This window comes from Balaenoptera musculus, chromosome 9 (assembly GCF_009873245.2).
Source record: "Balaenoptera musculus isolate JJ_BM4_2016_0621 chromosome 9, mBalMus1.pri.v3, whole genome shotgun sequence".
Taxonomy (NCBI): domain Eukaryota; kingdom Metazoa; phylum Chordata; class Mammalia; order Artiodactyla; family Balaenopteridae; genus Balaenoptera; species Balaenoptera musculus.
This window is the reverse complement of record NC_045793.1, coordinates 9,285,915-9,300,850: the sequence shown is the minus strand read 5'-3', so window position 1 is coordinate 9,300,850 and position 14,936 is coordinate 9,285,915. Positions and strand designations below refer to the sequence as shown.

Below are 14,936 nucleotides of genomic sequence, written 5' to 3'. Positions count from 1 at the left end.
TTCTATTTATGTGTAAAGCCTTAATTAAAATGTATCAAAATGTTTGAATGCAGTACTGCAAATAGAGTATCATAGTTAGATGCCATAATTTTAACACTGCATTACCCATAAAGTAAATTAAGGTTGCATAATTATTTCTAAGCATTATGCACCTTAATAATGAAGTTGATAATGCATTTGTTCAAAATGTGCATTTTAGGTTATCATTGATGTTAAAACAAATTTTGCTAGGAGAAGCTCAGATTTCCAGCCAGTCAAGAACATTTAACATCATAATTCAGCTAGTTACTGTATTAGGTCTCTTTTCCAGCTTTATGTAATTGACAAATTTCATAAGCATGTCTTCCATGTCTTAGATAATAAAAGTATTAAAAATGACAGTGTACAGAATGAAAGCCTGTGGCATACCATTAGGACCTAGCTTCAAGTTGACGCATTCCTTAATCAACATATTTGGGGCATGATTATTAACCATTTTTGAATTTACCTAAAACTGCTATGTCCCAGACCACATTTTACTATTTTATACTTATCAGAGATATTGCCAAATGCTTTGCTAAAGTTAACTTGGAGGTACAACGATGAAATTTACTGTCTCCTATTAAACAAGAACGTGATCAAAACAGGAAATCCTTATAACCCACCAACACCACCCTCAGTATCTCCAACACCCCAGACCATTTCCCTTTTATTCTAAATGTTCATAATCCACACACCTGACTTTAAAGAAGAGCCTTCTTGTCTATTTCTTTTCTAAGTCCTTTGTTTTGAAAATTTATGTTCTGTTTGTTTTTTGGAGGGTGTGTTACTGTTTTTTGTTTGTTTTTAGCTACCTTTACTTTTCTGGCAGCTCCTTTGATAAATATTCAAGGAAGCTAACGTTACATTTATGAGTAAAACCAGTCCTTTGAGATATAATCTGAATGTTTCAAAAACTTAAAGCAGCTGTGCTTCTCTCCTTATGTGCTAATTTGTCTCTGGAGGTAATTTCCTATACTCTGATAAAATCACATCTTTTTTCTTCTGTTTTGTTTCAAAATTAGCTTTTACACTCTTTTATTTTGGAATTATTTTATTTGTTTATTCCATATTTTAGGAATGATGGTGGCATGGCCGTTTTCCCTTCTCTAGCTCATGACAGACATTAATTAACGGCCATGTCTCTCTTTTCTGGCTACTTTCAATCAACAAGTGTCTATACTTGGTTGAAGCATATTTATCCTACTTCAGATAGAACTCATAATGCTATCTGGCCTGCAAGTCTCCTTTTCAATTTATTCTTTTCATCTGATACATATTTCTCAACCAGTCATTAAAGGTAGTTCTAGCCTTAATTAAATGTTTTTCTACCTTTTTCTGTTAAATTAGAATCGAGGCTTGTATTCTCTGGTGGTGTTATAACCATCTGCTTCGGCATCAGGTTTTATACAGGAGCCATTTATCACTGGAAAAGAAACTCCAGGTCCTCTCTTGAACCACACATGAAGTTTCTCTTTGCTCTCAGAGGTACTAATTTACAAATTACAAAGCGGAAATGTCTATCACAATTATAAGCTATCCCTGAGTTTAGAGTGTTGGTTTCATCCATTTCTCCGAGTTCTCTATTATAATTCTTTGCTCAAGTAACCCCAGTAGAGTGGGCATCCAGAATGTAAACACTAGTATCTTTATAGTTCACACACACTCACCCGCACACATGCACACACACATATATGGAGGGAGAGAAATGTGTGTATGTGAGAGAGAGGAAAAAAAGAAGAGAGAGAGAAAGAGAGGGAGGGGTGGAGGGAGGTGAAAGGGGAGAGGGAGAGAGAGAGAAAGAGAAAGAGGAAGAAAAAGGGGGTGAGGGAACAGCCTCCTAGTGTTTAGGGAATAGTAGGTGTTCTATGTAAGTACATATCTTTCAAGTCACTGTAACAATTTATTAGTCATCTAATTTGGTTCTATTATTTCTAGGTAAGAGTTATTCTTAAATCATCTTAGAAGCTAAGAGTTTATGAATGTTCAGTATCTCCACCTCCTTTACCTCCTCTTCTACTTTCCACTCAAAGCTCAAAGCTCAAAGGTAGTTCCTTTGAGCTACCGCAGTATCCACTGGGAACACTTTTGCCCTCTTTCTTATACTCTCCATGACATATTGGGGGAGCCCTGCTGCTCTCTTATATACCATTTCCTGAGGTTTTTGTCATAAAAGAGGTATCATTCTTAATCCTTGGATCAATAGAGGTTACACATGTCACAAGCCCAATGAACAAAGTAATCAACCTCCCCAAATTACATTGCTAGAGAGATCAAAGAGAAACAAGAAATTTCTCATCCATCTTTCCACAATGTTCCTCATGAAAGCCTGACATTTGCCCTCTCCTTGAGGCTAGTCACTATTCTCTCCACATATCCTTCTGCTAAGGAATAAGCTTTGACTTACATTTTCATTGCTTTTAGATTTTTTGCTTCCCTTAAAGTTGGCAATAAATTCATTTTTTATAGTAATGAGATAAATGGGATTAAGTAGCTGTATGTTAATTGTTTCCTTATTGAAAAATTGTAATGTAGCAGAAAATGGGTAACTTAAGAAAATTTATTCTGGATTCTTTTTTTTTTTGGAAAAACTAGTTAGGGGAAATATTCTAAATTTCATCAATCAATTGCACATATTTTTCTCATTTTATTCACAGTAATATTTGCTTGTTTACTTCAATGACCAAATCACCTTTTTAATAATGCACAGATAGAACTTTATGTGCAGTTGGGTATAGAATTTTTCCAAAGTTGGGAATTATATATCTACCAGATAAGAAAATATATTTATGATCTCTTGATGACTAGGTATATTGTCCATCTATGGCTCCTCCAAAATTTTACAGAATTCTCGGTAAAATAGACATGTGGATGATATATGAATACTGGAAATATTAGATGCTACAATAGGAAAACAAAACAGCATAAAAATAACAAAGTACAAAGCAGGGGCAACTAACCCATATTGTTACTGAGCAGATTATAAGCAAAGTGGCTCCAAGAAAATATTGTGAACTGGATTTCCCAGGATACAAATTCTGAAATGGAGAAGAGCATGTAGGAAATTTTTTAGGGAGTACCTTCAGGATGAAAACCTGTGGCAGAGAAGGGAAGGAAGCAGAAATAGGCAGAGGAAGTAGTTGACATGCAGTGCAATCTCAATGGAAGTTTCAACTAATTCCTCAGGGACCTCTGAGACCGTAGTGACCCTTAATAGTTTTCCCAAGTTGGGGCAAGGGTACTGGCCCTTTATAGCCCCTGGTTGGCCCATCTTTGCATCTGTACAGACCTAGGAAGGGATGTGACCTTGTGTAAAATGCCTCTTTTTTTAACCAAGGAAATTCCTGAAGGGGAATTACAGCTAACTACTGTGTTCTGACAGCACTCTAAATATCTGAAAGAATAAGTCCTCCAGTCATAAAGGAGAACCAAAATGGCATATCACAGCATCCACTGCAGAGGTGATGTTTGGAGTGAACTTGCTGATCCTTGAAGGAAAAATAATAATTCCCCAGGATAAGTTGAGGGAGGATTTGTGTAGGTATAGAGGGTGTGTTCCAGGCATGTCTTTTGTGTGTGAAGGCGTGGGCCATTTATTTCTGGAGGCAATGAGGATCAATTGAAAAGTATTGGTCTGGGAGTAAATGTGATTAGATTTGTATTTTAGAAACATCATTCTTGTAGAAGTGTGGTTTGAAGAAATAGGAGAATGAAGACTGAGAAAGTAGTTATGAGGTAGTTATACACACTTTCTATAGAAAGCATGTATGTAGACTAAATATATACACACACATTATACACATAAATCTTTTTAAAATGTTTTGGAAGTATAATTTAGATATAGTAAAATGTGCAGATTTTTAAATTTCCTCTCTTTTCAGAAGTTGATATTGGGCAGAGGTTGACACATTACAGACCTCCAGCCAGCCCCCCGTCTTTATTAATAAGGTTTTATTGGAACTCAGCCACACTCTCATTTCTGGATCTTCTATGGCTGCTTTGTGCTACAACAGCAGAGTTTAGTAGTTATAAGAGAGGTAGCATGGTCTGCAAAGCCTAAAATATTCAGTGTCTAACCCCTTACAGAAAACGTGTGCAAACCCTTGATCTAGGGTTTAATGCTTCAGGTAATACTGTATCACTTCAAATGTAGCGTAAGGAACTCAGTACGGTATATTTATTTCTTGCTTCCTACCCTTTGTGCTATTGTAGTCATACATTTTACTTCTACATCTGTTATAAACCCTCTAATTCATTGTTACTATTTTTGTTCTAAACACTCAATTATCTTCCACAGAAATTTTAAAACATGAACAAATATTTTATATTTAGTGACATGTTTACCATTTTCAGCATTTATTTCTTCATGTACACGTGAATTTCCATATGGCCGATTTTCCTTGAAGCTAAAAATTTTACATTTCTTATACAGCATACCTATTGATGATGAATTCTCTCAGCGTTTGTCCTAAACATCATTATGTTACTTTCATGTTTAAAGGATATTTTTGCTGGATGTAGAATTTTACATTGACACTTTCTTTTTCTTCTCATCATTTCAGAAATGTTGTTCCCTTGTTCACTGGCTTGCATCGCTGTTGTTGAGATGTTATTGCCCTCTGAACAGTTTTAAGATTTTCTCTTTGGCATTGTTTTTTTATCAGTTCTTTATGATGTGCCTTGGTGTGTTTTTCTTTGTATTTACCCTGCTTGGCGTTCAATGAATTTCTCAGATATTTGGGTTCTTATTTTTCAACTATTATTTCTTGAGATGTATCTTTTTCTGCCTCAGTCTCTACCCTTTCTGCTTTTCTTACTCCATTTGCATGATTGTTAAGATATTTAATGTTATCCTACAGGTTACTGAAGTGTTGTTCATTTTTAAGCCTTTTTACCCCATCTGAGCTTTGGTTTGAAGGGTTTGTATGGACCTGTATTTAAGTATACTAATGTTTTCTTCTCAGTTTCTAATTTGCTGTTAAGCCCATCCAGTAAATGTTTTATTTTCAGGTATAATTTTTAGTTCAAAAATTTCCATTTTGCTCTCTTTTGTTGTTTCTTTTCTCCATTAAGGTTTCATATTTGTTTCATCAGTATCTATCTGTTCTTGTTCAAATATGGAACAAATTTATAATCTCTGTTTTAAGCTCCTGATCTGCTCATTTCATCATCTCTGTCATCTTTCTGTCTATTTCTATTGACTGACTTTTCTCTGGTTATGAGTCACATTATCCTGCTTCCCCAAATATCTAATATTTTAAAAAATTTTGTACTGGACATTATGTATTCTATTTTGTTGTTTCTTTCATGTTTTCATGAAAGTTTCATGAAAAGTAAACTTTCATGGTCTTCCTTAATGGAGTGTTGAGTTTCATTCAACCAAGGAGTTAATTTATTTGTGGGTCAGATTGATCTTTTTTCAGGCTTGTTACCAACCTTTGTTCAGATGTGTCCACAGTAGGATTAGAATTAGAATCCTTATTTAGGATTAACTTATTCTACTCCCTTTCTGAGATCTCTACTGAATGCCTAGGTTTGTTCAAGTTCTCTCAATCTTGTCCAGTCTGAAATCAGACTACTTCCAGCCCTGTGCAGCCTCTGACTGTTGTTCATTTCAGATCTCCCCTTACCTGGTCTAGTGGAGTCTTGGTCTGCAAATACACAACATAGTATTCATTCAGAGTCTGAACTGCAGAGACTCACTGGCGACCCTATGTACATTTCCAGAGCCCCTTCTCTGCACAGCTGCCCCCTCCCTGGTACTCTGTCCTATAAATTCCAGGTTCCTCAAGAGCTTTGATTCTGCTCTGCCTCCATCTCAGTGATGCTGCTTTGCCTGTTTGGAATAGTCTTCCATGTGCCATGATCTGGAAAGTGAACCAGGCAGAAAGCCAGGAAGCTGGCAGGGCTCACCTCATTTGTTTATCTTCTCTCATGGATCAGGGTCCAAGACTCTCTGTTGTCCAATCCCTTAAAAGGGTAATTGTATACATTTTGTCAGTTTTGTAATTTTTTGTAGTGGGAGAGCTATTCTGTCATGGCTGAAAGCAGAAGTAAGGCATATAAACATCATGAAATGAATGATATATCAGTGATGATTTACAAAATGATCTTTATTAGCATACTCTCATAAAATAAATTATTTTATTGGCAGCATTTAAATTCCTTGTTTGAAAAGTGATGCACATGTTTTGATATACTGTATATTGGATAATTTGTTAAATATTTTTCTATTATTTACTCCCATTAGTAACAAAACTTACTCAAAAAATTATATTGCCTCTTAGCACTAAGCATTATGCCATATTTTCTGTAATGTATTTATGTACAACCGTAGTTATTTTACAGAGTGCTATAAATTAGGACTCTTTTTGTTCTATGTTAGTGTTATTTTTCTGATAAATGGTTTTTGCATTCTTACTATTTGCCAGTCACTTATTTTATTTTACCAAAAGAAGTTTCACTTCATTTAGTGACTCAAATTATTTTCCTAGAAGTGTGTTTATCTAGAGTCATCGGTTGTCTACCTCTTAAGTGTTAGTAAATGTATTGCCTGATTTACTATATATCTTAGTTCTCAGGAGTCCAAGGGCTTAATGCAATATTAGGCCTCATCTTGAGAACTACTAGCATTCTTTGAACTCTGAACTTTCTAAAGTAAAATATATTGTAGAGTTGTGTATAATTACTTTTTGTTTCATTTATGGTCTACTAAAAGATAAACCCTTACATGAGGAAGTAATAGATTGTTACATATCTTTTCCTAGTGACTTTTAGTTGAAGAATTCATGGTAAATTGATCAACCCTCAGCCAATTAGACTTCGACATGTACTAATAAGACCTAATTGAGGAATTATGAGGACATTTGCTCAGGAGAAAATGAGCACATAATTACACCATAAGGAGGTTAGAGTATCAATGTTACCCAGCTTTAAGAATATTAGTTGAAGTCCCAGTGGCATCTATGAAGGACACTTCATAATGTATCTGTGAAATATGGTACTACCAAGGCAATTAAAAGATGCAGAATGATCCATTGTCAATTGTAGAAGTTCAACATTAAATACCTATTTCCCCCTCTTGTCTCTACCTTATTCAGGTGCTGGGGGATGGTCTCCATCAGACAGTGACCATTATCAATGGCTTCAGGTTGACTTTGGCAATCGAAAGCAGATCAGTGCCATAGCAACCCAAGGAAGATACAGCAGCTCAGACTGGGTGACCCAATACCGCATGCTCTACAGCGACACAGGGAGAAATTGGAAACCTTACCATCAAGATGGGAATATCTGGGTGAGTCATTGTCAGAAACGCAAAGACGTAGAATTGAGTTGCAGATATTTGAAAATGCTAGCAGACTCCCGTGTGTCCTAGGGCTGGGGAGCAGCTACCCGGCTCCTCCCAGCCCTGGTGCAGCCTGGGGAAAGGCTTGGGAGTAGCCTGGTTGGAGGTTCATCTTGCTATTTTTGTTTCTTTGTGTTTGTGTCCTCTGGTACTTGCTGAGAGAGAAAAGAAATGTGAGCAAAGCAAAAGAAGGTGGGAAAATGAGTCCAATCCCCAGTATGCCCTACCCTGCCCCACCCCGTGCCTTTCCTTAGTGGTGGAAAACCCTTATATTGTAAACTCAATGTGTCCCCTCCCCCAACCTCTGGTGTATTTCACAGAAAACAAAACCACCCAATAAAACTGTGTTGAAACCTGAACAAAAAAGGAAAAGTATCTGGTAAATAATGTAATGATGATAGAACACTAGAATTCTTTAAGCACAATATTTCAGGTAACTATATTTTTGTCTGTAGAACAGATCTGCCGTGGTACACATTGTATGCAAATTCTGAACTGTGAATTAAGCAAATAGAATGAAAAAAAAAATTCTCCTGACTTAGGTTTCCATTTCTTATATCTGCTCACACTTATTTGCCTCAGACTGTTTCTGTTGAAGATATTTAATTAAATCTTTAAAGGGCAACAGGTAAGAAGGTCTATTGCCAACAGGGATTAGAGGAGCTGATGGACACAGGGCAGGGGAACTGTGGACTCTGAAACGGTTCACTTCCTGCTGGAAGCCAGCCCCAGTCCGGTTTTCTATTTTGTTTCACTGAGGGCCTGTTTGGATGAAGCACCACTTCTTAGCTACCTATGAAGAGAAAAATAAGGTAGAAAAGTAGTTTTCTTTTAAAGAAAAAGCAAATGAAAGACCAACCATAGCTCTGGAACACATCAGGCACCACAATTAGCATCCCCTCCCCAGTGTTAAACGTTCTAAAATATTACGAGTCCTCACTCTGAGGTGTGTGCATTTGCCAGTATTTATCTATTAAAACCACTGAGAAGCTATTCCTTCATTCTTGTTGACTGAAGAAAGTTTCCGTAGGCTGCAGTTTCTATTCAAGGTTTAGGGCAGCAGGTCTCAATCTGGGCTATCCATTTGAGTCACCTGAGAAGAATTTAAAGTATATGGATGCCAGGCACACCCAGACCAATTAAATCAGAATCATGTAAGTAGAATTTATATTAATGACACTGATATTTTTCGAAACAGAGATCTTCAATTTGAGTAAACTATTGAAATTATGAAGAAATAATTTAGAGGAGTAGGAGCAGTGATTTGTGGTAAGAAAAGAACATTCTCATATTACAGTAGTAGTTTAAACCCCTATTACAGATCTATAGGCACTTTATCCTTTTATTAGGAGAGAAAAATATAAAGTTTAATCCATTTACTCTTAAAATTATTTAAATTAAATTGGAAAGTTGTGTATATTCAATCAAATATTCACACCATATAAATAAATTATTATAAAATACTAAATGTTGAGGGATCTATTTTAGTTTAATTATTTTAAAAGGCAGCCATAAACAAAATCAAGTAAAACCATCAATACTAAACAAAAAGGAGAAGGAGGAATGGGAGGAAATTCTTTTTAATTTATGTATTAGACAGAATGCTGGGGATTTTCAACCTGATCAGGGCCCACTCCTAGAGAATTTATATCTTAAAAATCCTCAAGCAATTTTTGTGAGTATGCAGAGTTTAGTGCTCCAAGCTTGGGTAGGTGGTCATTTCCACAGCAGTATCCAGTGATCACAGCTGTCATGTGAGATAAGTTTATAATATCCTGATAATAAAAGGTACATATGACAGAGTAGTCCTTTAGAAGTAACTTCTATTAAGCCATGATTGTATGGCAAGAACATTTGTATATTGGGATGTGTAAATTGTAGGAAGCAAGTAGAGGAGAAAATTTCTCTTTATGGAAAGTCTTCATCTCACAATTAAGATAATTTAAAGTCTCAGGCATAATTTATAGAAAAGTGGTTTTCAACCCTGGATACACAATGGAACCTAGAAAGCTTTAAGACATGGGTGTTTGGGCCCTACCTCCAGAGATTTGGAATTAGATGGTCTAGGCGTTGAGATTTTAAAACTCCCCACGTCATTCTAATGTGCAGTCGACATTGAGAACCCTATTTTAGATTGGTTTTCAGCCTGTAGCTAAGGTGGGGATAGAGGAGATCAACTGTGAAAAACAATGGTAGAAGAGAAAATTAGAAAGGACCTTCCTTAAAGTTGAGCAGAGAGAGAGAAACTGACCAAATGACTAACCAAACAACAACTAACTGGGTGTAGATGAGTAAGGCTCAGATCACAAACTCTTCCAGTAGAGTATTCATTGTTTTCTAATTCTCTGTGGGTGCTAACCAAAAATGCAATTACTTGAGTGGCTGCAGCCAGACTCCAAACTATCTTTCAGATTTCTGTTTCTGTAACGTTTTCATCCCACAGTTGAGAGAATGTCAAATCCTCTCCTATCATAATGCACTAAGGTAGTTTATAAAGATGGCTGCTCTAAAGATCACTGCTAAAATGCAGTGATACTAGAGCTTTACTTATCAGACACTTAGAAGTAAGGGAGGGTCCCATTCTGACTAAATACAGAGAGGTAAGTTCAAAGAACTAAGGAGGGTGACTTGGACTCTTCTGGTTTACATAAAATGCCAGTGGTTGAGTCAGGGAGACAAGGTCATTCAGCGAAAATATCACCAATTGTGAAGGTAGGCTACATCTACATACTGGACTCTCAGCCCTTTCTGATGGTGATAAGGGGTGTATTGCTATCGTTTTTTGCCTTTCTGGTGTTCATTTTGTTGCTTCCTTTAAAATCATGTATTTCTCATTAAAAATGAGTACGTGGTGAGCAATGAATGATTATTTCTAGATGAAAATATAGTGAGCTAATTATAAAATTTTAAAAATCAAAACAAATTTGAGACACAAACTAAACATTGTAAAATATACTTAAGTGCCAATGAGCCTGCAACATAATTTACATTACTTTAATGATCTATGATAGAAATATTTTAACCCTTGCTAATCTGAAAAATAGTCCAATACTTTGATGTATTCTAAAAGAGATAAAATTTGTTGTTTCCTAAAAGTTCTTCAGTACTTTTGAACTTATGTCTTAACATGCACTAAGTAATTAAAATTTAGCACTTACAAATCTCAACCAAAAATATACTGGGCTTAAGTTTATTAAAAATGGTAATCAAATATCGGACTTTCTTTTACTCCAACTGTTTAATGTAATGTATATTGCACTTAAAAGAGTGAGAGAGTGGCATGGACATATATACACTACCAAATGTAAAATAGATAGCTAGTGGGAAGCAGCCGCATAGCACAGGGAGATCAGCTGGGTGCTCTGTGAACACCTAGAGGAGTGGGATAGGGAGGGTGGGAGGGAGATGCAAGAGGAGGGGGATATGGGGATATATGTATATGTATAGCTGATTCACTTTGTTATACAGCAGAAACTAACACACCATTGTAAAGCAATTATACTTCAATAAAGATGTTAGAAAAAATAAAATAAAATGAAGGCTAGTTAAAAAAAAAAAGATTTCTCACATAGATAAGATTGGATAGCTTTTTGATGGGTAACACCTTATACAATGTAAAGTTTCAGAGAGTCAAAAGATTTCAAAGTTGATGAAGTTTTAAGGTTGCTTTTCCTAAAATGATTGATTACCTGAGAAGAATGCAAAATAATGTAAGTTCAATCACTTAAATACTGTTTTTAACAAATGTCAATGGTTATTCTTTCTATTATTGTAGAAATGGACAACCATGACCAATTTTATTATAATATTTTTATTAAATGTCCATATGGAGATTCTGAATTATTTTATGACCATTGGATGATATGTTAAAATAAGTGAGGAATAGGTCATGTAGATAAGAAATTATGACAGTCTCACAAGATTTTAAAGTCATGAGTCTTACTGTGGATGAGAATGGTTCTTGAAAAGACCTCTGAAGAATACTTTAGCTGAATATTTAATACTCCAATATGTGAGTTGCTAAATGTGCAAAACTAGTCAAGCTTTTTATTTCTCTTTGATAATACTAAGCATAATAGACTCCTTTACACTTTATCCTCAATGCCATTTCCTTCTATTTACAATTTCCTTTCCAATATAAAAGGAAAATATGTGAAGGTTGGTAAAATTGCCCAAAATTAATTTGCATTTACATATTCCACAAACTCTAATTTGCATACTTTTCAAGGTATTTTCAGATTTCCTATGTATAATCTGTTAGGGAGAAAGGAAGTATTCTTATATAAGCATTTCTTATCAGAAGTCCATTGAACATTAATTCAATAAGAATTCCAGCACGTTTTTCTAAGTGGCTGCATTTAGTTTTGCTTAGGTAATTCAATTACTGGTTTTGAATGTAGATATTTGGAGCCAAAATAGGAAATTGGAGTATTAATAGTGAATGCCTTCCTTACATACTATTATTGTTTTTCAGGATAGTAACATACTACAAATTTACCTGCAATGTAAACACAGTTTTTCTTTCTCTTTTTAAAATTGTCTTTAAATAGTGAGAATATGCTTATATATTCCTAATTATTTTTTTAAAACTGTTTTAATCCCTTTCATAAATAGTGTCAGAGTGGGATCAGTAATCACTGAATATATTGAAAGGAAAGTCCTACAGAACAGGAATGTTTTATTATATTTAAATTACATAGTTAGATCCTTATCAAGAATATACAAATATATAATTTTGTATTCTCTAAGCAATATTAAGTAGAATATTAATTTCCTAGATCTGTTAAAAAAAAACTCAGATCTCTTTGTTGCTTACATGCTCTCCCCAAATACACACACACACACACATATATATATACACACACATAAAACTTAATTGTTTCTAACAAATTTGAAACAGTTAAAAAATCTGGAAAGCAAATAGTAGTTAACAGATTAATTTAGTAAATTCTTTGATTTTATGAATATCAAGTCAATAGCTGGAACATGTATTCTCTACTTTTTTTTAACCAAAGAGCCCATTAACCAATATTTGCATAATAAACGTTCCCAAAACATCCTTCTAGGTTAGCCTACCTAGAAGGTAGCCTACCTAGCCTAGGTACTTGGAAAGAGAAAGCCAAGATATGGATTCAAAAGGTCTGAATTCAAGTACCTGGGTTCATTTATTTGGTTTATAAAATCGCAGAAGTCCCTTGTGCCTCAAATTCCTAAACTGAGAAATGGGAATGATGCCTTTTGGGAGATTTAAGTGAGATTATGTAAGAAATTTTGCAAACAATAAGGATTTAGAAATGTGTGTCATCAATTGCCAATCTTAGAAGCATTTTATAAAACTAGTGTAGTATTTGTATTCACTGACTAGAGTCTGCTATAATTTCCAGATTTGTTAGTCTCCCTCTGTCCTTTCCAGGTCCATTTGACCTCTGTTTACCCTTATTCATGATTTACAATATCTGAAAATATTGTAGATGAAGGAAACATGGCAAAGTAGGAAGTGGAATGTGGACAAATCTCTGGCATATTTTCCGATTCACAAATGGAGCGGCCATTGCTGGTGCAGTGCAGGCTACGCTTGTGAGGCACGGCTGGTAGACCTCGCTCTATGCCAAGTGCATTGCAGTGCTTGAAACAAATTGTTACCATAATGATGGCCATGTGTCCAATGAGCCATGTAAAGGGACAGTGTTTAAAAATGAATGGATTATTCTGTCCTATCTTTTCAACCATTTGTTGTAGTGGTTGCACTAATTTTTCAAATCACTTAAAAAATCTGTTCCAGTTATAGATGTAAAACATAACTGTTTCACAGTTCAATAGTATACTTAAATTCTTTCCAAAAAATCTAGAATTTTTCCTGCATATGACACTGAGGAAGACAACTATCCCTGTCACTTGCTTATGTATCTTCCATCAGATAATAACAGCCTCTTCTTCACTTAGGACAATAAAGGAATTTTTTCACCAATAGATAGGAATTTCCCTTGCTTGTTTAGGTACACACGTGCATTGTTGCTGTAAATAGACACTTGGGGAAATGGACCAGGCAGGCATATTCAGAATAATTTTATAGACAGTTTATTGAGAAATAAAACATATCAGAGTAATCTGCATTAAACCCTTTCTGAAATGACCCTTGATATAAATAGGGTAAAAAATCTTCAGGAATTGTATGGAAGAAAATAATTTCCAAGGTGAACTTAGAATAGGCTTCTTATTTCTGTGAAATGGATTTTTCTATTTACACCTCTCTTAGGATAGGTAGTGTTTTTAAAGTCTCATGAATTTTAATAAGTTGAGTGGATAGTCCAGATCCTTTTGCATATACTGTAATGCTTCTACTAGTGAATTTTGATCACCTTTCTAAATACACATTTGTATTGTGAGATTCTCATTTTAAGAGGTCATGAGATTTTTGTCTTGTGTCAATTTGTTAGTCACTCACTATTCTACACGTATACACGCATATAGAACCATTCTAACCAACATGGTTATGTGTTTAGTTTTTTTCCAAAAATTTGGAAGATAAAAATGTTATTAATAATAGTGAATATATTGTTGGCATACATAGTTAGGAAAAGGAAAATGATATAATCTTATAAGTTTTCTAACAGATAATGGAATAACAGTATATAATCCTTCATTCTGTCTAGTATGTTTTCCATCTATGAGATAAAAGAGGATATATGTAATCATTGTTGTAATTTTTTTAAGTATATTTGATTGCTGGGAGATGTCTCTGAAAGGGGGAGTGTTCTCATTAAGCATAAGGATATTCTCAGGTGTTTTATTTTACTCTGGACTCAAATAATGGAGATGCTAATTTTTTCTTATCAGATCAAGGTTGGATTTCGGTGACATGAAGCTAAATGACTCCAAGCGAATGCAAATTTATATAACATATTGATAGATAGGTACCTACAAATATATTGAATAAATATTTGAAAATAAATATTTTAAATAAATAAATATCAGTTCCCTCATTTAAAGTGCATGTCTCTACTCTGCTCAAGTGATAACTTCGTGGAATTTAGAGGAACACTAGGAGGCCTATAGAGGGGATTTAGAGCACAGTAAACCATGCTGCCTGTGTGACTGCAGCCCCTGAGAGGCAGTGAAAGTAACAGCCCAATGGTACCTTCTGGAATCAGACCACTCAGGCCAGTCGTCATAACTAGGCTACATAGATCTGTGTAACTTTGGGCAGTTTCCTTAACCATTCTATGCCTAAATTTCCTTATCTATAAAATAATAACAATAACTAACACCAGTACCTACTTCACCTACCTCAATAGTACTTATCTCAATACAGGTTATCGGTATTAAATTGATAATTCACATGAAGAGTTTAGAACAATGACTTACTCATATTAACCACTTAATTGTTATTCGACTTTATAAATTTGTGACTTCCAGATACATTACCATAGTATTTTATATTGGATTTATTCCTGAAAATTCAAAAGAGCCTGTTACTTTCACTTTACAAAAGCTTTTCTCTATTAATGCATGGGGAAGTGCATTATATTACATCTGTGCATCTCAGCCTGAAATGACTAATAACTCATTTTCA

At 34.8% G+C, this 14,936-nt stretch overlaps 1 protein-coding gene across 2 annotated transcripts in view; it reads left to right on the top strand.

Moving 5' to 3' along the window:
• Positions 1-14,936, top strand: part of CNTNAP2 (contactin associated protein 2) — a 2,064,798-nt gene that overhangs the window by 651,352 nt on the left and 1,398,510 nt on the right. For both annotated transcript variants that reach the window (XM_036864011.1, XM_036864010.1), the window contains exon 4: positions 7,119-7,312. In XM_036864011.1, the coding sequence (XP_036719906.1) occupies positions 7,119-7,312 (194 nt within the window). The remainder of the gene's footprint in view (positions 1-7,118; positions 7,313-14,936) is intronic.